This window comes from Phaenicophaeus curvirostris, chromosome 2 (assembly GCF_032191515.1).
Source record: "Phaenicophaeus curvirostris isolate KB17595 chromosome 2, BPBGC_Pcur_1.0, whole genome shotgun sequence".
Lineage (NCBI taxonomy): Eukaryota > Metazoa > Chordata > Aves > Cuculiformes > Cuculidae > Phaenicophaeus > Phaenicophaeus curvirostris.
The window spans coordinates 72007481-72030978 of NC_091393.1; the positions used below are offsets into that span (position 1 = coordinate 72007481).

The following is a 23498-nucleotide window of genomic DNA, read 5'->3' on the forward strand; positions in this document are numbered from 1 at the left end:
ACTTCTTGAGTGCTGCTGAGTACTACATTGAGTGATCTAAATACTTGTTGCAACTAGGTCACAGATATTTCATGCTGGTGGATGTTTGTAAAAATTTGAACAAAAAATAAAATCACTAAGGTCACAGACTTGATTCCATATCACATTTCATTGTTACAGTACAGCAAACAAGAGATTGTTTATTCCTAAATGCTGTGATCATTGATTACTGCCAAGTCTGTTGATATATAAAATCTACAAGGTGTTTCTGCTACATTTTCACTGCTAATGATTCACTGATAACAGGTTCCACCCTAGAAACACCTCTTCTCATACACACGCTTTCAAGAAGACAGTTTTGATTTTTTCTTTTGTAGTTAAAGCAAGAACAGTGTTTAAACCAATTTTACCTTTCCACTGGTTACTCATGCAGTGAAAATCATGCCAGGCATGCAAAAATCTGCTGGCATTTTACCTGGTGAGGTACGGAAGCGACACTGTCCGGTCATTGGATCATACTCCTGGTTTTCATCAGAGCATAGGCACAGGAAAGAGCCGTCAACATTTTCACAGAGGGCTTCACCACATACTCCACTCAGCATTTCACATTCATTCACATCTGGGGAAAAAAATCCAAAACACAAATCAATTCAGACCCACTACTGACAGTTCGTTCTTTCATCTGCTGTATCTGTGCCAATGTTGTCAGTCAGATTGCAGATGTGATCCCTGGGGAAAGATTAAAAACTCCTTAACTCTTAAGGGGATCCATAAACAAGTAGTCAGTCCTTTGAAATAAAGGCTTTGAAAGCCACAGCACAGTTTACAGACTATTGGAGGTTATTAGGTACTGCTTGTAGTCCAGAACATTGGCTTTCATTTTTTTTCAGGTTTGTTGGGCTTTCTTTCTCATTTTAAAACACTCCCTTTTCTTTGTACACTTTTCTTGAGATCTAAGATTCAGACTAATTTCACTTGTTTTCTTAACTTTTTTGTTTTCAAAGGAGTAAAATGAGCAGGTTTCCATGTCAGTCAGACTGAACTATGAAAAAAGAACTCCCTTTTCTTCTCAAAATCCCATTTTCCTCTCTAAATCCACTGAACAGTGAATTTCCCAGCCCCACTGCCATCATGTGCTTCTCATCTGCATGGCCTCACAGGCTGCTCTGGAACTCAGAAGAGATATGCTGAACACTGCAAATTTCCACTCCCCAGCCCCCCTCCTATATTTTTAACTTGGATTCCACATACCTGCTAACTAGTCTACACAGAAATGCTTATTTTGATTGATGGGAGAGTTCTCTATTCTCTACTGTTTAAAAAAAGGTTATCAAATAATGTGAGAATCACTTAACTTTACTCTTTTCTCAGTTACTGAAGTCTGTGTTTGAAAATATAATTTGTCTACAAATGGCAGAATCGGAAAATTAAAATTTGCATATCACAATTCAGAAATTTCTATAGTTGAGTATGATCTAAAGTATAACTTGTGAAGAAATGTTTTATCCTTTTTACCTCTTATTCAGCAAGACTGAAAATCTAATCATATGACTGAATGTTTTGTGTGTATTTTGATAAAAAGATGCATTTTAACTTATAGTTTGATAAGAACTTTTAAAAGTTCTTAGATATTTCTTTATCCATTTGCTGGATTCCTGTCATAAAAAATAAGCCATCTTTGGGGAATCTTGCTTGGCCATGAACTAAAGACAATTTCTTAAAATTGTTTTGGTAGATAACTGGCATCTAAACTTATAAAGTATTTTATATTATATAGCATATGAAAGAAAAAAAACCCAATACATTATTTATTGCTGCAGAATCACTTCATGGCAACTTAACATTAAATTTAGTTTCACAACAGCTTTTGCTTTCCTTTTTTATTTTTCTTTCTATGCTTCATTTGTCTTCATCTGCAAAAAATCACTGTATGCAAAAATATACCTTGGCATGTGGCAAACTAACCTTCAAATGGCATAAGCAATTTTGTAATAAAACTAATATATTAGGAAACACATATAAGCACTCCCATAAAAATTCTAAATCCTCCTCTCTGTTCAGTATTCTGCTTAGGTCTCTGTTCCTGGTGAACATGTTTCACCCTGAGCCTGACTTGAAGAAATATCTTAATGAATACTTTTCCTTGAACTGGTATTAATTTTTTATATTAGAAACTGGTGCTTCCTCACATGGCTCTTAGGTCCAGCCACCACTACTAACAGCAAATCTGGAAACCTATTACTCACAAGGAAAACGTGAAGTATTTACAAATCTACAAAAATCTCACATCTTTTCATGGTGATAGGTGTCTGTTCAAATATGATGTGCTTAGAGAGATGTGCCATCTAACTCAGACTGGCTGTACCACATGCCAGACATTATTTCCTGTAGGGGGTAGTACGGAGTTCTGATTCTTCAGCTAAGAGACTAAACAGATGTCGCCTTACAATAGACTGAAGTATCAAATGTAACCTATTGTGATTTATAGTTATGAATGGTCCTGACATGCACAATAGAAGGTTTTCCCGTCTTTTTTTTTTTTTAAAAGAGATAAAGTGAGTGCGTCAGTTTATTTGCTGTTGGTTTCCATTCAGTCCTGACAGTTTCTCAATAAACAAAAACACAGTTAAGATTCCATCTGGCATGAAGTGAGTAACACACAGCTCAACCTGGTAACTGCTGCAAATTTAACAAGAAATGAAAGAAAACAAAAATGTCCTTGTGAAGAAATGCTCATATGCTGCTTTTTGCTCTGTAGAACCTTGCAAGAATGACTATTTGTACCTGAAGACTCACCTGTACACCCTTGCCCCTCCTGTATATCCTGATATCCTTGGTAACAGAGGCAGCGGTAGGAGCCATCCATATTTTCACAGAACCCATGACTGCCACATATTGTGCCGTTTGCACATTCATCAACATCTGTAAGGAAGGATTTTAACAGGCAGAAAAAAAAACAGGCCATTTTTGCAAATGCATGCAGCAGTGTCCCTCTATCCATTCACAAGGAAAACACAAAGGACAAGACACAAAAATTTAATGCAAGCACACGTACAATTTAAGACATTGTTTCAGTGTTAGCTTTGTAGGAAATATGTCAGACAATGGTTTTGGTCAACTGTTTCCCACCTGCTTCACCAAACTTAACAATCATGACACAATGCTACATACCATAGGGTAAGTCACAGTTTAAATGCGACTATCTCTCTGACTGACTTACAGATTCTGTCAGTGTAGCATTAAACAGTCAACAACATGTGTGAAACTGAACCCACTGCACCTAGAAGAAGAGTTCAAGAGCACAATTACATCCGACGTGCAGAACTGTTGCACTGATCTCATTCTGGCCCTCAGCACAGAAGAGAATTTCATGGTGTATATGGAAGTGGTAAATACCCGTGGACTGAGCCTTCTGCGGGCTTTAATCCTGTATGTTTACACATAGGAATGATCTTACTCAGGTAGGGAAAGTAATTACAATGCCTGCATGTTTTTTGTACTGACCCTTTAATTTGTATTTCCTGTTTGTGGTTTGCTGGCCTCAGAAGAAAGAGTCATGTGCATGAGTAACCCTGTTCTTCGACTCAGCTGCCCATCAAACTATGATGAAGCAGATCTGCTTGTGGCAGAATATAGTTTATTTTTGTCTTTTACTAGTGCTAGGAGTGTATTACTGTTATCTGCACTCAAAGTAAGAACTAAACTGAAGGCCCTCACTATCTGTGGTCATTAAGGTGTCATGGTGTGTTTTTCAGGAGGAAGAATATTAACTGAAACTGGGAATTTACCAGGATACTAGGATTAGTACCTTCTGCCTTCTAAATTCCTCTGCAGCCTGAAGCAGAGAAATTATTGCTATATTTCTTTCCTAGAAACCACTGTAACTATTAAGTAAGATTCCTGTCCGCTTGGAATTACCTTCTGCATTTTGCCTCAGGGGTAATCACATTTTAAATGGTGAATAAAGTGATTTGCTTTTGATTTATCTGGGTATTAGCTACTATTGCTAATTCTGCACATTACAGTAGTCCTTCACATTAAGGAGTGTACCATTGTTCCACCTCCAGTGGAGACCTTAGGCACTCACTGAACTGAAGAGCTAGTGGGACTGAATCCTGCATTGCTATAGAGAGAGGACTTCTTTAAGCAGGTGAGCAGCACTGCTGCTTGATATCTTTCTGAAAAGAGAGAGTAGGGCTCATACATAGTCCTGTCTACTCCTCCTACAGCCTACATGGCTGTGGCAAACAAAGGCCTAGAAAAGGAAGCAAAGATGCACCTAGTTCTTCTCCTGAGAGCGCTCACTGAGCAAGATAATTTTCACTTTTACATTGTATCTTTTGCTCAGGTGAAAGGGAATTCTTGGTCTTTGAACGATACAGTCACATTTCCCCAAGCTATCTGAAATTGAGCAGCACATCATCACCATTAGCACAGGTTACCCACCGTGCTGCCCTCCTGCTCCCCAAGTGCTCAACTTCATCCACACTTGCTTCTCTCTGCCTCAGGAGAGAGACTTTTTTGGTGTCTGGAAAAATAGCTTTTCCTACGTGTTGTGGTTGCACTTTGAACAGGTTTAGAATTGCATACAGATTCTTAAGGCCAGAAGAGACTATCCACAACCACTTAAATAGGTTAAAAAAAGGTCTCTGGCAATTTCTGTAGCAATGTAGTAAATTATGGAGTTCTAAGAGCTTTTTCAGAAAGGCATCTAATTTCACTTTAGGATGTTTAAGTGATGGAAAGCTCACCTTTTCTCCTACTGAGCTCATGCACTGGTTAACAACCTTCATCTAAAATACAAAATTTGTGCAAAAACTGTATGTAGTACATACACTGAGACCTAGGAGATATATTTGAGTACAACTGATAATTATAAAAAATGACCTTGCAGATGGAACTCGCATAATAATTTATTTGGTTTGTTGGTTTTGTCAATAAAGGTTTTAATGGTCTTTATTAACCAAAGGAAAAACATAGAAAGAATTTATCTTAGAAATGGTTACTTGTATTTGTCAAAGAATACAACAGCTAGTATGCTTCATTCTCAAGGAACTGAATATGAACATTTGGGTCATTTCTGCGTACTGAACTTATTGAAATCTACCAGAAATTAGAATTAATTCAGCAACAAGAGTAAGAAATATATCTGTACTAAAGACATTGGCAAAGGCGAGAGGTCAAATATTACCATTGATTTCCTTTCCTTTTCCAGTCACCATTATGACAGAATTACAAAGAGATGCAAATGGAGTTACTTGACAGTTTTGTTTTTCTGGTCCCTCTCTCTTTCTGCTGTGCACTATACCTGGATAACATATCTTATTTTAATATTTAGTCTCATGTGATCATCAGAGTTTCGTGTATCTGGTCAGAAAGTCTGAATAATTTTATCTCTTATTCAGAAAACCCTGCTAAGAAAAGTTAAGAAAGCAACTTAAAAAATGAGTAAACAATGGCGGATTGACAGCTGGGAATTTAGGACAACAGACATTTGTATTTTAGTGGCCAACCACAGTTTAACAACAGAAGTTCCTGAGCCACAGGACACAGTTACTCTGTTAAAAGCTTAGACAGAAGTAACTGCCAATGGGGATTTAAAAAGTACCTGAAACACAGTGTTTCTCTTACTTAATAGCTAAATATTAACGGAAACAGATAGGGGAACGGATCATGCAGCTGGTTCTCCAAAGGTAAACTAAGGTCATTGACTAAAAGCACGCAGAAACCAAACTTGTAGCAAGTGTCCTAATTTAATGGCTATAATGTAGCCCCAGAAGATAGCTATGTTTTTAAAAAGCCACAGTCTGAACATGACCGGATTGTTCAGTGCATGGGAAATTACAGAGAAGGTCCAAGCACTAAATATTTTTCCTTGTCTAGACAACTCACTCAAAGGACGCTGTTTTACAGCCGGAAAGGGCATTTGTTTCTTTAATCATCCTGTAAAGCATGAAGATTGTAATCAGCAATTCTCTTGCTACACGGAGACAAAGCAAGGGGAAAAGCTAAATACGAAACTAATATATCCTATGTCTATACAACGACTAAAGCAGTACTCCATAATTACAACTTGATTTAGAATCCACGACTCAGTACTGTCTGCTTTAATCAAAACTCCATTGATCTAACGTCATCAGGATCTAAAGAAAGGCAAAACATGTGCATGCTGAAGTGCTCTTCCCTACAGCTCAACATGATGTTCCTGTTTTCTGCCAACCTGAACAAGATAAAGGCATATTTAACCTCATGTATCATATTTAAATACCACTGAAATCTACATACATGGCAAAATGTCTGGAAGAGAAGTTGTTTCATAGGACAGTTCTGTACAGCGCTTAGGGGAACAAAGCTGTGATTCTATGACTTCCAGGGCTGCCCATAACACCCATATATAAAAATCACTTTCATGAGAAAATTAGAAAAATGAATATTTTTATAAAGACTTCATCCATCTAGAGACAATAATGCTGCATGATCATTCCAACATTGTGGTGATGTGGGCAAGACAGATTCTCGTTTCTCCCTCTGTGATCATACTTCTCTAGCCAGCATCCAGATAAGAAGTAGTTGATGCCCTAAAACATCTTTATCAGCAAATGTGAGAAGGCTGGTGAATTCTGTGATTACCAGCTGGGAAAACAAGAAGGTAGCACACTGGCCATACTATGGATACTTGTATATGTTTGGCAGAAGCATCAAAATTACTCCCTGCAACAGAATAATCTCCCCACATAAGAGCCCTAGATTTGCCATACCCTTTTCCTAAAGCTGCCTTGTCTTCTTCACATATGGGCAGAATTCTGGTTGTGATGTACAGTTACAGCAAATATCTACTCTTTTGAAATATCTTTGCGGCAGAGGTACATTATTCGCAGCCCTGCTCCTTGGTTCCCTCATTTTCAGACTTCTAAGGTGTGCAGTCATCATAAATGGTGGACTACTTGTGTGTACAGATTTGTAAATGATTCTCTGTCACAAATGGTCTGTGGATGCTCCATGCAAGCATTCAAAAGGCTCAAATGGCTCAAATTCAGTGGACAAGGAAAGGAGAACAGGATATAAGACAGTAAGTGAGGGGAAAGGAAGAAGCAGAGGTTGGAGACCTCTGGTGGGATGTCTAAGTTTCTCTGGAGCGCCTGTTGAGGCAGGCAGTGAAGCTCAGGGCTTGGGGCAGAGAGAGGGGAAATTGAGGGAACTACTGAGAGACATATGGGATTGGACACAGAGACAGAAGAGGCGTCTGGGGCAGGGCATTGACTTAAGCATCAGAGAACCTCTAACTTGAGTTTCTGCCAACGCTGTTGACTAGCGGCCAACTGGGTAAACTGCTGCCTTTACAGGAACCCCAGAGAGCTCGACAGGGAGCTAGGGAGCGCTCTGAGGCCCTCCTTTTCAGAGAGCCTGGTGTAGCCAAATTGCTAAGCCGGGGGCCAAGCAGCAGTGGAATGTCACCACTACAAGAAAAGTTTGTCTGCACCTTGGAAGAAGACAGTCTCCACAGCTGTTCAGTTTATTTTGGCCAATGGCTGTAAAAACCCTATACCGGGACTGAACCACATGGGTTTCTTAAATGCTTTATGTTGTTGTTGTTTCTGACTTTTCAAAAAAAACCGAGTCAAACTCATACAAAAGCAGTCTGGAGATATGGAAAAACTGCTCCCCAGGCACAGAGAGGCATCTGAATCCATGAAAATTTCCTCAGGTTCTTTCTCTGATGATATAAACAGTTATTCTCACTCACTTAACGACATAAATTCACAGAGGCATCTAGTGTAAAGAACAGTAGCTCATGCGGCTGGAAGCCACATCCTTTCTCAGTACCTGGAATGTCACGTGTCCTTTTGCTTCTGATCCTTTTGTTTCATCTTGCCTTTTTGCATGAATCTTACACCACTGCAAATATTATCACTTATGCCATCAGTGCTCCCTTCAAATGAGGTTTTTCAACGCTAGAATTGTTTTTATTAAAATGACAGAATGGAGAAACTAATCATGGTAGAAAAGGAGTGCTGCTGCTTCAGAAGACTAGAAGTACCCTTGCTTCGCCAAGTTATTAAAATACTTTTCCAAGTACTGAATATAAAGTCTGATCTGTATTCCATACACACCACCAATTACTTGTGAAGCACACTCAACTGGTTTTGTACTTGTTGTTTTATTCTTCATTAAAAAGTTCCAAAACTACTCATAATCCTGGAAATAAGATCTTGTGATTTCATCTTTTTTTTATTTAGTACACGTTTGGCATTTTTGTTCTAATGGAGATTAACTTTGTACTACTTCATCATATGTGACGGTAACCCTTTCCTGAGAACGGTGCTACTTAATAACTGCCACAGATCCAGACAGAAAGGCTCATAGTTTCTGGTGCATCCCCTAAAATTCGATGCCATCAACATCCCCTAACCCTCCCCCCAACCTTTTTTTTTGTAAAGTTGTGTTTCTAGTACTGCCTTTTTCAATTTCTGAGAGTTTGATTTCACATAATAAGGGATCCTCTAACTTTGGTTTGGAATAAAGTGTTTGGTTTCTACTAAGAGCAGGCTGCATTCTTCTCTGACCACTTTTTTTATTTTTTTTTTTAGCTGTGCTCAAAAGTGAGGCAAAACACCTGCTACTACTTATCTTGCAGAGAAATTGAAGCTATTTAACCATATCCTTCCTAAACACTGGGTGAAATGTATACCTGCTGCCAAAAGAGTCCATGAACATGCTCTGGAATTATCCCCATTACTTGAAATCACAAAATACTGCCTTATCCATCAATTAGAGGAGTTATTCAGATTTACTATCCCTAGCCTATTTGACCAGGCTTTTGCCCTGGCAGTAAGAGACACATTCTTTCAATTTACGTCATGATTATGAAATAAAGTAAATGTTTAGAGAGGAAAAACCACCAAAAATACCACATTTTTTAAGTTATCAATAACAATTAACAGACAAATAGTGTGTTCGACGTCATGCTATATCTAAATATACAGCACTTATTCCCTTATATCAGCAATACTCTTGCCATTAATATATTTCATTAGGTATTGTATTACTAACTATATGGCAGGATATATCCCAGCTCAAATATTAAGGCTGTAATGCTGTATTTCCTCAGGTAAAAATAAGGGGAGTGAAAGCAACAGTCAGATAAAATTTTCAATACACCTCCTCCACTGATAGAAGAACCTTTTCACTATCCCTAAGTGAACTATAAGAAGAGCTGGCCCATGAAAGCAAATCGCATATGGATTTACTGGCCAATAATTTGGGACATAGAAAAGCTTGCTTACTTCTTAAATGCTTGAGATCCACTACTCAAAGGTTTTAACACCAAGCTGTCATCTTCTCAGTGCTTCTCCACTGCATGTATTCTGCTGAACCACCACCCTGTAATTTTTTCCCCTCCTGAATTTTTCTTTCAAGGCGTCGTCTTGGACAGTCCTCTCATTCATAAGAACAGCCATTCTTCAGCCAGTTAGGGGAATTTTTGTTTTCTATCAGCATCGCTGACTACACAAAACCACATATCTTCTTGGTGTCATTGAACTCAAGTCTCCTATTTTAAATTCAGCGCAGGAGAGCAGCAACACTAGGAAATGTCTGCATTCCATTACCAACAGGATATATTCTCATGCTATAACCAAATTAAAATCCTAGCTACACCTAAATTCTAAGCCCCAGATTGATGTTTCTCACCACTGTTATTACTGGAGCAACTTTTAAAACCTTATATGAAAAATACTTTTATAAGCATACCTGCATACACTTAGGAAGAATAAGCTGGCTTTAAGCACTGTAAAGACCTATTACTGCTTTTTACTGCATTTCTGCCACTTCAAAATGCCTGAGGTTCTACCATAGAATGCATCTGACCACAATTCTCAGTGTAGATATTTCTGTTGTTCACCTGCCCCTTTTCAAAAGACAAAGAGTCTTGACAAGCAAGGTTTTGGTGTCTCTCACACAGCAATGAGAACATTCAGGCAGCTCAGGGTTGCTGTTAATACACTTCAGAAGCTTTAAATGAAATAATCCTAAATATTTATGGCAGGAAGGTCTTACCCACTGAAACTTATCAGAAGCCTGAGATCCAAACTCACTTGACATGCATTTTATATATATTAATTCCTTCCAGTGTGGCTCTAATAGAAATAATTTCCCATCTATGAATAGATTTTCAGATTGCTGATTTCATATATCTTAACGTAAGAATATCATTCCCTCTTTTGCCATCATTTCCCATTGTTAGCTTAGTATTCCTTCTTTTTCACTGATTTCTTTAGCTCACAAAAAACATAATTCAATGTAAAGGCAGCAAATTCATTAAAAATTAAGAAAAGTAAAACACAGCTTGTATCAAACATTAACTACATTACACTGCCTATTTTGTGCATTTCCTGTTATACTACTTATAATTTTAAACAGCAACACAGCACACCCTGCACTTACAAGAACAAGAGCGAAGGGCCCATAGGTGGAAGATTGCAGTGTTAATAGTGTTTTTGGGGTTTTAGACCCAAACTGACCACTTTTCTAACTCAACTAAGAACAGCAAATCAATGGGAACGCATTATTGCAATTTGCCTCACCTTCACATGTTCGGCCATCTGCAGACACAGAAAAGCCCCGCTCACATATGCACTGGTAAGAGCCATCTGTGTTCAGACAATTCCCGTGAGGTGAACAGAGGTCAGATCTCTCACATTCATTGATATCTGAAAACAAAGGCACATTAATAGCTCGGCAAATCCTTGTACCCTTAATATTAAGCCTAAGTTCAATTAGTCTTAAAAGCAGCTCTTACTTCCACCAGCTATGTAAACAGCTATGTAAATGGGGCTCACTTTCCAGAGTAAACAAATCTTTTGGAATCATTCTTAAACTCCCTATAGGCAGGTATGTTCTCCTGTATAATTTTCTAACTATATCACTCTCCGTGGTGAGGATGAGGCAGATGAGAATGATTTGTTGGATATCAGTATAAGCTCCATAATAGACAACATTTCTTCTTTGTTACAGAAATTCTCAGACAGCTCCATCTAACTGCTTTTTCATTGCTGCACGCTGTTCAATTTGTGCATGTGGCTTCATGTGCTACCAGCATGTCTGGAGTTGCATCTTTCTCAGTAAGCTGCTTTTATATAATTGAATGCTTTTTTTGCTGATGGTGAATGGGAATGGTACCAAATAAAATGGTCCCTAAACAAAATTACATGTGTGGCTCATTCATCCACCATCGCAGATAATAGAATTTCTTATTCCTTAACTGGGTCTTTTGTTGCTTAGATTCTGGCCACTGTTACAGCCATACAAAATCCATCAAAGTAGACAGTAATTTTGATAGGCTAGAGAAATTATGACTTCAATACAATAATTTCAAGACCCATGACATCCTTTAAAGAATTTTCTTTAGATACAGACTGATTTTATTCTGTGTGTAAACCTTCTAAGCAAATGTCCTGAAGTTACAGCATATACGTGGAAAGAACAGAGGCAGCTTGGAGAAGGTGCCATCCGTATGAGGTGCACAACGAAAAGGCAGAGCTCCGTGCTTCACACAACACCTACGTGTTTTCTCTGAACTCATAGTAGATGCAGATCAATCATGAACTTCCTGAAGCTCTCTGAAAGGCGGGTAAGGTGAGAAATCAGCAATGACAAGGAGAGCACAGTCCTTTCACAGGACCCACGCTGTTCTCAGGACTAAGCTGTCAGTTTCTTAAAACTGTCAGAAAAGTACCAGAAACCGAACCAGCTGATTACGCAATGTAGAATGATGTATTAAAAGACAGGAAAACAATATTATGAATGTTAGAGAAGTGAGAGCCTAATTCATCCGAAAGAGCAAACTGTATGCTTTCTGATGTTTTGGACTCTTTTCAACTTTGCTCCTTCCCAAGACGAATGTTCCTAATTTCTAGTCTAGCCCAGATTCAACTTGCAGACACTGCACTCTGGGATAAATCTGCCATTTTAATTCAATAGCCGTCTACTTTCTATTATGGTTTCCTTTGAATGTAATAAGGCTATGATCACGTCACCTCTCATTTTTTTCTTCAACAAAATAAACAGCTTAAAAGCATTCAGCCCTTCCCCCGACCCAAGCCATCAGCTCGCTCTGGTTCATCTTTGACTCTCCTCAGGTGAACAGCATCCATTTTGAATTGTGGGCGCCAGAATGTTAATGTACAACAATATACCAAGAGCAGCTGTATCAGTGCAAAATAAAGAAATCTTGCTTACTGCTGTTGGATATTCTGATTTTTCAATCTTCTTGGGAGTGCATTAGTCCTACTGGCCACAGGGTTGCACTGGAAGCTCATATTCAGCTGACTGTTTCTGCCCCCTAGATCCCCTAGATTCTTCTCGGTGATCATGCCCTAGAAGGAAGTCCACTCTCCTACAAGCATGACTGAGATTCCTTCTTCAATATAGAACTAGATATACTGAAACACATATTATTTGCTCATACCTATATCTTGTTCATACCAAGATCACTCTGCACAACTGGCTGTTATCTGGATCTTAGACCAAGCCCATAAACTGCTGCTTTACATAGTGGAGTCAAGAGAACAGAGTGGTAACCAAAGCTGGCACTGATTTATATAGCTTGTGATCAATTTTCTTTTATCTGCTGAAAAAGGTCTAATGCAGCAATTTCCTACATTGAATGCAACATTTACTGAATTAGAAAACAGGCACATAGACTACTCAGAACTTTTGCAGGGAATTTACTGTTGGTTGCACAAGATCTTCAACATAGATCAGCTGGAATATGGTCACTCAGCTCAAGTCTAAACTATGCATAAGAGAACAGCCAAAGCAAAGTCCAGTTTCCTGCTTCTCCAGTCATTTAGAGCATGGACATGCTATTACTTTCCAGCTCTAATACCATGGTTCTTGTCTCATAAAAACAGATGGCAAAAGAGAGTCATGAGGCATGCCTGGGTGTTGTGCCAGCAAGGACTTGGGATTGTTCAGAACTAAAATCTGGGAAATATTTTTCTGGGTTTGGCAATGCTGACTCAGCCTCGGATAACCTATTCTCTTACTCCCCACCGATCCTTCACAAATCATCACAAGTGTTTTAGAGGCAAGAGTGACTTAATGCTAACTTTGGTGCTCTTTCTGTTACATCATTGATTCACAAACATATAACGTTCTGTCAAAATAAATGTTTCTGGGATCGGGAGAAAATGTATCACTGTATCTCTGTTAGTTTTAAGATAGATCCTCTTCCAAGTTCTGAAAGCTGAGATTTCAGCCTCATGAAATAACTTCTCAGCATATATTTACAGGCAGTAAAATGAGAAAAGTAAGAAAGTGCTACAAATGATAAACAAAATTAGTTTCTCTTCCTTAGCATGATCTGTGACTATCACAAGTTATGATTACAAACTTGCACATTTATAATAATTATATTTTTATAGCTGTTTCATACCTTGACATCCCCTATTCGTTATCTGCTGGAAACCATCTGGACAAGTGCATTTGTAAGACCCTTCAGTATTCATGCAGCTTCCTCTAAGGCAAACGTCACTAACTTGAAGGCATTCATCAACATCTGAAAGAAAAATGTAACTGAATTATTAGATGATGTAAAAACTGAAGAAACTTTTAATAGTGATACTTGCATACTAACACAGCAACTTGAAGCTACAATATTGTTTAATACCCGGGGGGGATTAAGTTTATTACATTTTGGAATGTAATTTTAATTTCTTCATCAAAGTTCTTGTATTTCTAGAAAGCTTTTAAATTTGAGTTTACGTCATTTATTCTTAGCAAGCATGTCTAATATCTGACATGCATCTCTAATCAAAGCCATCATAAAAGAGCTTTATACCATTCTCTCCCCTACTTTAATGGTGACTGTGGTTTTACAGTAGTACGAGTAGGAAGAAAATCCAAGCAGCTGTACATTTAGAAGACAGACAGAAAAGATGCCTACTAATGCAAATTTGTAGTTTGGAATATGCATCTTCGAACATGTTTAGACCACTACACAGCGATCCCTGAGCCGGAAATGACCCGGCTCTGTTATCCCCTAGAGAACTGGCAAGCCCGGGCATAGCTGCTGTGACAAGACGTGCCTGCGGAGACTACTCACAGAACAGCCCCATAGCCAGGAGGCTTGCAGGACAGGGACCACGCAGTGCAGACTGCTGTGCTAACGGTTGCTTTTTCAGAGGCAGTTCATGTGGTGCTATACAGCCACTCTGCAGGCTTTGCAGCTTGGCCATGAACCTGAACAGCTGCTTTTGCACAGTGCTGCACCCAAGCCATAAATCCAGCTCCGCAGTCAGGGCATGCAGGGTCTAGCTCCCAGCTGCCTATACACAATGTTCCCAGCATCAGGCCTCAGACTCTGCCGTAGTGATTTGACATCCTTGGGATAAACTTGTTGACTGACACACATCACGGCAACTTTCAGGACAGTGGCATTGTCTCCACCTAAAGTCTTTTCTTCCCCAGAGGAAACATAGCACAGTTGCTATGGGTACAGGACTAACTCAGCAAGTGTCTGCATTCCAGCAATATTTTAACATACAGTTTTATTTCCCTACAGTAAAGATCACAAAGTATTTAATGACTGAGCCTCTAGTTTTAAAAGAAAACAGAACTTAAGAGAGACAAGTAGAAGAAGCATCTCACAAGCAACTTTCCCTTGCCTCCACATTGCCCTACCTCGTAATTCACTGAGTCTATTGCTCCGATAATGCAGATGGTTTCCTTTGAAAAGCAGTTATCAGAGTTTTTCCACTGACTTTGATAATCCTGACTTCTTAAGCATGGATTTTAGCCAATTAGAATTGTAATTTTTTTCCTTTGTTGTAGGAATAAATAACTCTAATTAGAAAAGAGGATACGACCTCATTTCTACAGTTATCTCTGCAAAGCCCTTGCTTTATCAGAGTGCAGCCATCCTTGGGATTTAATCTATCTGATAAAAACAAGAAACCAGCATAGCTTTCTTACATAAATGAATGTTATTGCAGATAAAACCCCACTTCATGCTGACAAAGTTGTGACCTCTTAATAACCACACAGTTTATAATCATTTTCAACTGAGAAATATTATTTAAAACAGCAATTAATATTGTCTAGGAGCATGAGAAAAAATTAACGACTCCCTTGCGCTGAGTTAATGCCAAGTCTCACAACAAGAACCTGTCTTTTGCCAAATGCACTCAAAATGTTTTATCTTCCATATAGGATGCAAACCCTCACAGCTCCTATGGCTGCTGCAGAAGAATCTCCAGAAAAATTAGGGACAGTAACTCATCCTTGAGATGTTCAGTGCTTTTTACCACCTTTTATAGGTGCATGCTTTGAGCGTTTGGCTAACAAAATCTCTGAAAGCTCATACAAGAATACTGGAGCCTCCCATGCTTCAGACGGGCCCTTCCAGTAAACCAAGTTCTTTGAGATATATAGCCTATACACAAGCCTAGCTGGTGCGTATGCATACTTGCTGTGGATATACCCACCTGTGGATGCTCATATATAACAATTCCAGGCTACTAATTTCCAAGCAGACAATAGCAAGTCCCTACAGGTACTGCAGAAGGGAAAAGTTCTTCAGCCTTGGATAACAGAGCATACAGGCATTTGCAACAGGAATGGACATAAGGATTATTGCTTTCAGATAGAACTGAAGGTATGAAGGCCTAAGTCTAGCTTCTCATTTTCTGAAGAGTTCTATGCAAGGATACATGCAAAGTATGTATGCTGCACGAACACACCAACGTATGAAACAATTACTTGCAAATTACCTTTATTCTTAAACAAGTGAAACACTGTGCAAAGACATCCAGACAAAAACTTCAGCCAGAGAGTTGCAAAAAGCACAGCTGAAAATGAGCACAGCATAATTCTGCCAAATTCTGCAATGTCCCTAGAAGTTTGCACAACAGTATAATGATCAAACCAGCAAACCGCTTCTTGAGCTGCTATATTTTTAAGAAAATTTCTCAAGTGGAAGAAATCCTTATTAAATAAACAAGCACATTTGTTGCTAGTGATTTTCCAATCACATTGGCTTTACAGCCTGACATATTTTTGGGTATCCTCTAATGTCACAAATGTCCACTCTTGAGTCTTTGAGAAACTGGAGAGAATTTGAACCACTGTTATTTTTACACAACTGTGCTATGCTGTACATCCACAATTACTGCCATCTCTTTCCTGCTTTCTCTGTGAAGTGTTACAAAACACTCAGGTAAATAATCTGAAAATCAGAGGCCATCACGTGGAGAAACAATGGATGTCTCCTTAAGGAGAAGCTCTGCCCTGTAGTCCATGCACGCATCTGGCTGAACTAACAGTCAGAAGTAAAGTCATTTTCATGAAGATGGGAACATGGCTGTGAGGCTGAAGACTTCTGCTGACATGAAACGAGTGGGAGATTTAAACCTGTGGTCAATTGAGTTCCCTAGATGTGCGCTGAATACTTCAAGAAGTCTTCAAAAATAATTACATCACAAGGTGAACAAAAAAAGGGGAGGTGAATATACAGCTGATAAAGCAGTTGCACAAAGCACTCTTACTGACAGCAGAACAAGCGCAGTCTGTTCAAACTTAAGTTTTCAAAGTGCAAAAGACAGTCTGCAATATCCTGTACATCAGAAAATATTGAAAGGATACAATTAAAGCACAGAAGAATTTCTTCTACTTCAAGTGAAGAACAGATTTTGTGCAGGACTTGTAAGATGTCTGAAAATCTTCTGAGAACGAACTGTCTCTATATAAATAAACTATTCTGTCACTTGCTGGAGAAGCTGTAGATTTGGTTACAGACTGTTGTAAATGAGACAAAGATCCCAGGGAGCAGTTTCACCCTCTTCTTCCCTTGTATGATCCAATCCCTCTTCTTCCACCTTGAGAGCTTCTGAAATTATTTTTTCCTGGAATTTGCCCTTGAACAGGGTCAAGAAAAAAGTGAAGATAAAACATGGACCTGTCCTGACAGGTCACCACATAGGATGGAGAGCATCAACTGTTACATGACTTTTTGGGCTGTCTGAAACGCACCAAAGCAGTCTGAAGAGCAGTTCTGGAAAATATTTGGTCTTAACTACAATGGATTTAAATCCATTTGTGTATTTAATTTGGTCTTCTTCACCACAGGATGGTTTAACTCATCTTTTCATATGCTCACACATACTAATAGCATTTATTAATTCAAAATATCTCTCTGCAGAATTCATGGTTTGTAAAGCTACTTGCTGAAAGAACCAAAACGCTTGAAATGGTTATGCATCCCACTCTCTCACCATCTGCCTTTCTGCTATGCGTCAGAAAGAAAGAACTGTTTCTTGTTTAAGGTCTACAAGGTAAGAACTTATAAATTAGACTGCACCAATAGAAGATTATCATCACACATTTGGAAAAAAAAGGAGGTCTAACACACAGTCAGCAAAGCACTGGCACAGGCTGCTTGAAGAGATGATTGGAATCTCATTTGCTTAAGTCTACTCAAAGCAGATTAGATGAGTACCTGTCAGGAATGACACCATATGGTCTGTTCTACCTTTGGGAAGTGGGACGAACCAGTGATTCCTTCTACCAACTTTTTCTTTGATTCTTGACACAGTATCTCTGTATCTGTTGCAACTCATGAAGATCTTGAAGCTAGGTGAGAGCAAAATTCTTTGAAACAAGTTTCTAGTGACTTGCACCACCAGCCCACATCTCTTGAAGCTGACACAAGTGATGCTGGTACTCTCCAAGAACTCTGAGAAGACTGTGTTAAGTTCTTCGATGACCAGATTCCCCAGACAGGTCAGTAGCAAAGAATATCAGCTTACTGAGGAGATTTTATAAGATGTCCTTATTCCTTGTTGGTGAGATCTTCTAATGTTCCTCATTAAATGTGGGGAATCCAGGGTCACTGTTGATTACAGTCTGCTCTGATATTACAGGTTTTTCTTGGGAAGACAGCATTCAGTTGGCTCAGGGGAAACTGCTCTTCTGCCTGGATGACTTGACGAGGAGGATTCCCGATCTATTGCTGTCAAGCAGAAGGCAGGAACTACCTCCTAGAGTGCTGTGTGGAGGATAACCTAGCAGCAGAACATTATTACATAGACCAGCAGTAAGAAGCCATGTCTTTCATGGTCTAAGCAGCTTCAGAAAACACACCAGCCACCAGAAAGCTTTTATGTACTAATACCACATGCACAGTGAGGCCTTAAGTGAGTCTTTCCTTCTAGGGTGAGATAAGTAATTGAGGTACAATCTTTTCTGGAGCTTGCTAGTAACCAATCTCATGTGCTCAAGGTGCTGCTGAGTCGTGCAGCAGATATGCCGTATCAGGTGGTATAGACAATGACGGAGAAAAGGGAGTAGCTTTAAGATAATCCATTACGAAAAGATCGATTTGCCAGTTACCACCAATTAAATTGTTCTACTTGAGAGATAATGGAATATTTCTGTTTTCTATAAACACAGCACTTTTCCCTACATTTATGTTGCATCTTTTACCTCTTATTTTTGTTTATACAAGCTCAGTATGTAGACTGCCTTCTGAGAGAGTGAAAGCTGTGAGCTCCAGCAGATCCCCCTGGAGCTCATCTTATATTACATATTTTTCCCATACAGTAGACATGTGAGATTGTGGTGGCTGGCTACAGGCTCCCAAAACCAGCTGGAGAAGTGGTTTTAACTTAGGAGGCCCCCACGAGAATAGTGTATGCTGGCAGACGCTTTTGTAATACAGAACCTCTGTGTCAGAATTTGAGTAACAAGGTTTGGAAAGGCTTAATTGTTTTTGGTAATTATGTCAACTGCTCTTCCAATCTTACTGCTGGAAACACACGCGCTGATTTCTTGTATGTGGGAAGAAGACAGGGACGATTTCTAAGAATCCATTAAATACATGGGTGCGTAGGTGGAGATTGTTGAAAGGCTGACAGTAAAGTATAAAGAAAGAAGGAAGAGCAATGTATCTTTCTGCCCCTTTCTCAAAAAAGTTCATGCCCGTAGCTGAAATACTCAAGATATTATTGAAAAAAAATGAATCTGTAGCTCAAGTCCACAAGCTTACCTTCACATTGATCTCCAGTAGATGATAATGTGTAGCCTGGGCTACAAATACATCTGAAAGATCCTTCTGTGTTCCTGCAGCGTCCATTTGTACAGAGTGATCGCTGCTGGCATTCGTCTATATCTGTAGCAGAAGAGACGATGCAAACATAACACATCTGAAAATACCAATTACTAATCAAATGGTGAAAAAAACAATTCTCAACAAAACAGCAAAACAGAGTCTCAATATCCAGTACTACTACTTTTGGTCTTATTTATTTAACAAATACAGACAGTCAATATAATGCATAAAAGTATAAGGAATTGCAGACTGAATGCCTTCCTTGAGATGACTGTGTGTGGCATTCTCTCCTGGTGTGTCACTATATCCCTTAATGCATAAATGTGTACACATACACACATGCTGCTTGAGAGCTGCTTTTGTTTCTTTTATATCAAGCCAGACACTCCAACGAGTCAGCAAAACCCACAAAATACTTTCCAGCAGCATCACCACCTTTTAACAGGGTGTGGTTTTCAGATGCACACTGACAGGCTGTTCCCCTGCGAGGCTGTACCTTAAGGCTCCTTTAAATACTTGCCTTGTAACAGCATTAATCCTCTAAGTATGGGGAAATGTCTCTTTGCTTCCACAACCACAGCTAATCCCTCAGTGCTTCAGTTCTCATAAACTAGGGTCAGCTTGGGTTAAAAGACGGACTTTAACATCAAACTGTCTTCCCTCCCTTATTTATAAAATACTTGTTAAGGAACAGTAATTAAATCAATATGATAGGTTCTTAGTCAATCCTAGGATTTAGGCATGGCTGAAGGTCTTTCTGAAATTATACTCCAATTCAAACAGAAGAAAGTTACTCAATGACATTTTTCAGGTCTGTGTTACAGCTATGTAGTCTGACCTCTTAAGTAACGGTCCCTTGTGACCACAGAAGTTTTGAATTTAAGGATCACTGACTATATGGGCCTGCATGAAGCATCTGAGCACGTGTATGGGTCCTTCCTTTAGAAGGGTGTACTTTAAGAAGAACAGTCTGTACATACCAGCTCAGCTTGGCAAGGGCCCTTTTCCATGAAAGGCTCAGAGGAAGCAGTCAAACTTTGTCTACATACATTCTCCAAGACCAGTCTGCTGTGCGTCCTAGACAGCACATTTAACTCACTCAAGAAACTTACACCAATGTTTTGTTTCAAACTTCTTGACAAATTTACATGAACGATCATTTAGTTTTACTGTATTATTTTTAGCACTCAGAAGTCTGAAAGCGTGTGCTACACACAGACACTTAAGGAAAGACAGGGGGTAGGGGAGGAGGAAAAGAATTAAAACCAACATCTGACAAGCAATCTTCAGGTTTCTGAGTGCTTCTACAGCTTGGAGACATTCCCCAGATTTCTACCTTTGGGAAGAGGTTTCTGTAAGAAGAAGGATATTCATACCTCCTGTACAAACTCTAGGTTCTCTCTCAGACTACTCCACTCTGACTTCAGACCTAATTTTGTTCCACTGGAGCAGTCCTGATGGGAAATTTAGATATGGAAGAAATATAGAACCTAACACTTTGGAGGTACAGGTACTGTTCTTGGAAATACGACAACAAACTCTCTCTCTAATTTAAGTACTACTTGAAATGCAGTGACATCAATGCCGGTGTCAGCTCAGTGTTAACTGACACTGCTGGGTTCCTAGAGGGTGCAGCCTGGCTTTTTTCAATTCCACTTACCCCTAACACAAAACCAAAAAAAAAAGATGGAAAGAAAAGCAGTTAAGGCAACGAAAGTCACTGTCCCCAAATCTCCAAAATGGCAGAAATGCCAAGCATTTTGCAGAAATTTAAATTTAGCAATATAAATATTACGATATGTTCTTGCTTGGATTTATAACAAATGTCAAAATCTACAGTGTGACCATGGGAGTCATAAAATGGAAATACGTATTCTTACATCTTTGGTTGTCTAGCCTCACTGCTGAACATTAATTGTTTCTCCATTAAAAGGAATATTATTGGACAAACAATACTACATAAAAGGTAAGTGCAAACCTTATGAATTTAAATCATACTCTTTCCTACCTTCACACTGATCCCCTGATGCAGAGAGTTTGAAACCTTGGCCACAAATACATCTGAAAGACCCATCCGTATTTTCACATTGGCCATTTGTACAGAGATTGCCGTACTGACATTCATCTATATCTGCAAATACAAAGAAAGTGTAAGTGTATAATTACCTTGACAACAACCACCTTTCAGTTGAGCTTGGGAATTTATTCAAATTCTGCCATAAGTATGGTTATACTCAGTTTTCCTGTACATTTTGACCTTCACAATTCTGCAGCAAGTATGATTTTAAAAAAGTATTTGATCTTGAGCAGGCTTTAGTTCAAACACTCAACTATAGTCTGAGTCCACATGTCTAAACCAATGCTTTCATCCCAGTAATGTAAGGACTGCAGTTTAGGCTAAGAAACCTTTTTTCTTCCTTTTCTTTTCTTTTTTAAAATATGGGTTGTGGTATCAACTAACTGCGTCCATATCATCCTCACCTGATTAAGATAATTTTGCCCATAATTTTCCCAAAATAGCTTAAACCAGTGCAGCTTTAATACAGAGAAGAAGTCAGCGAGTGCTGGCACATTCATTCTTGCATTACAAAGATTTATACTTAGGACATGTACCTCTGATAAAAGTACTAGCAGCTGTGAATACCTCGTAACCACTGCCACTTATCCTTCTGCTATTGCAAGGAACAGTCCAGAAAAGAAGACGCAGCTCAGGCTGCCAAGGCTCTATTAGAAGCTGTTTTCTCCAAGCCCATTTTTTAAACATGTGCTCTGGTCAGAATCCCCCAACTTGCTGGCTCTGCTAGTTTTTGTGGAGCTTACCTACAAGTGTAAAGAAATGGATAGGGCACATCCTCTTGCAACCTAAAATAGACCCCCAACTGCATTTTCTGCTGTTGAGTTTTTACTGTTTTTTTTAAAGCTAGGTCAGTTAATGTGCAGGATTTAGAGGAGTTCTCCAGTGCATAACTAAAGACTCTATCCAAAACACATGTACATGTGAGACCTTCACAGATGACATTTTTCAAATGGACTTAAAGGAGACAGATTCTAAAGGACTTAGATGACACCTGAAGAATTTCAAGGAGATTTCTGCACTTCATACAGGCTCCTTTGTAAGGCTACTCTATATATGCAACAGGGAACTCGATTTATGTCTTTATAACAAAAGTCTTAGAAGCAAAATCCCTCTTCCTGATCACAAATAATTTTTTTTTTTTACAGGAGGACTTGAAAGACACTTTTTTTCTATAAGCTATCTCATAGATACCTACTTTCATTATTCTCTGAAAGATGAGTATTGAGATAGGCCACTCTCCCTAACCAACATGAATATTGCTACATTACTACTTACAAGCCATTTTCAGGAATTCCTTCTGAATGCAATTTGTATAAAAAAAACAAAGAAAAAAAGCAAACATATAAATAAGTAATATCTTTCATTACAAATGCAGGCAGAATTAATTCAGTATTCTAAAATAATATTGTCTTTTTCTTAGGAGTGGTTTTCACTTAAAAAACCAAAAGGGTAATTTTCAAAATTTATATATTTATTGTGGGATTGTAGGTGACCCTGTTTGTACGGAAAAAGTTTTATTTTTTGGCTTCACTGATGCAGAAAGAGTCTTACATCTTATTTGGTTTTATGTGCCAGAAAACATTACCCCAAATTATCCTGTCTTTTGCCACCATGAAGCACAAAAAAATCTATCAACAATAAGTGAGTAAAACTACTGATTATTTGAGGCCCTTTAGCTGTTTAGGCAGCTGTAGCATGGGGAGAGATGGAAAAAGGTTAGAGGTCTTCAAATAATCATCATAGCTCTTATTAGGTATTGTGAATACCTGCAGTAACTATTTTCCTCATATACGTTTATCATTCATGTCTTCTTACAAGCTCCTCTACCATCTGACTTTGACAAAGCCCATCTCTCTCCAAACACAAATGAAATTGCCCCTATTGTCTATATTTCAAATGCCACACAATTCTTATTTACTTACTTGAGCCTCTAACTCTGTAAATAAGATACCCTGTTGCAGCCTGGCCAAGAACACAAAGTGACATCCTCCCAAAAGACAACAGTACAGATCCACAGGTGCTCTGCTATGGCAGTTCAATAGGTGATACTACTCACATCCTTTTGCAAGCCTAATTTCTCAGATCCCTACTGTTGCAAAATGTGCTTGCTCAACAAAACACAACATTTGCTCTCAATGTCTATGATCAATACTCTAATTCAAGAATTTATTAAAACATAGAGAAGTTAATTCAGCAGTTAGGTATGCAAATTCCTAACTGAACAGCAAACCTTCTTCTTTTAAATACAGTTTCATCTGCTTACATCCATGCTACTTGAAAACAAAGCCTGCAATATTATTTGTGATTTCTGGATGAGATTCAAAGATGAAAAGACTT

At 38.7% G+C, this 23498-nt stretch overlaps 1 protein-coding gene across 6 annotated transcripts in view; it reads right to left on the minus strand.

The window, feature by feature from the left end:
* LTBP1 (latent transforming growth factor beta binding protein 1) overlaps window positions 1-23498 on the minus strand; it is a 196196-nt gene that overhangs the window by 31437 nt on the left and 141261 nt on the right. For all 6 annotated transcript variants that reach the window (XM_069852452.1, XM_069852451.1, XM_069852454.1 and 3 more), the window contains 6 exons: window positions 21093-21215; window positions 19022-19144; window positions 13415-13537; window positions 10563-10688; window positions 2776-2901; window positions 455-598 (listed from right to left, as the gene is read on the minus strand). In XM_069852452.1, the coding sequence (XP_069708553.1) occupies window positions 455-598; window positions 2776-2901; window positions 10563-10688; window positions 13415-13537; window positions 19022-19144; window positions 21093-21215 (765 nt within the window). The remainder of the gene's footprint in view (window positions 1-454; window positions 599-2775; window positions 2902-10562; window positions 10689-13414; window positions 13538-19021; window positions 19145-21092; window positions 21216-23498) is intronic.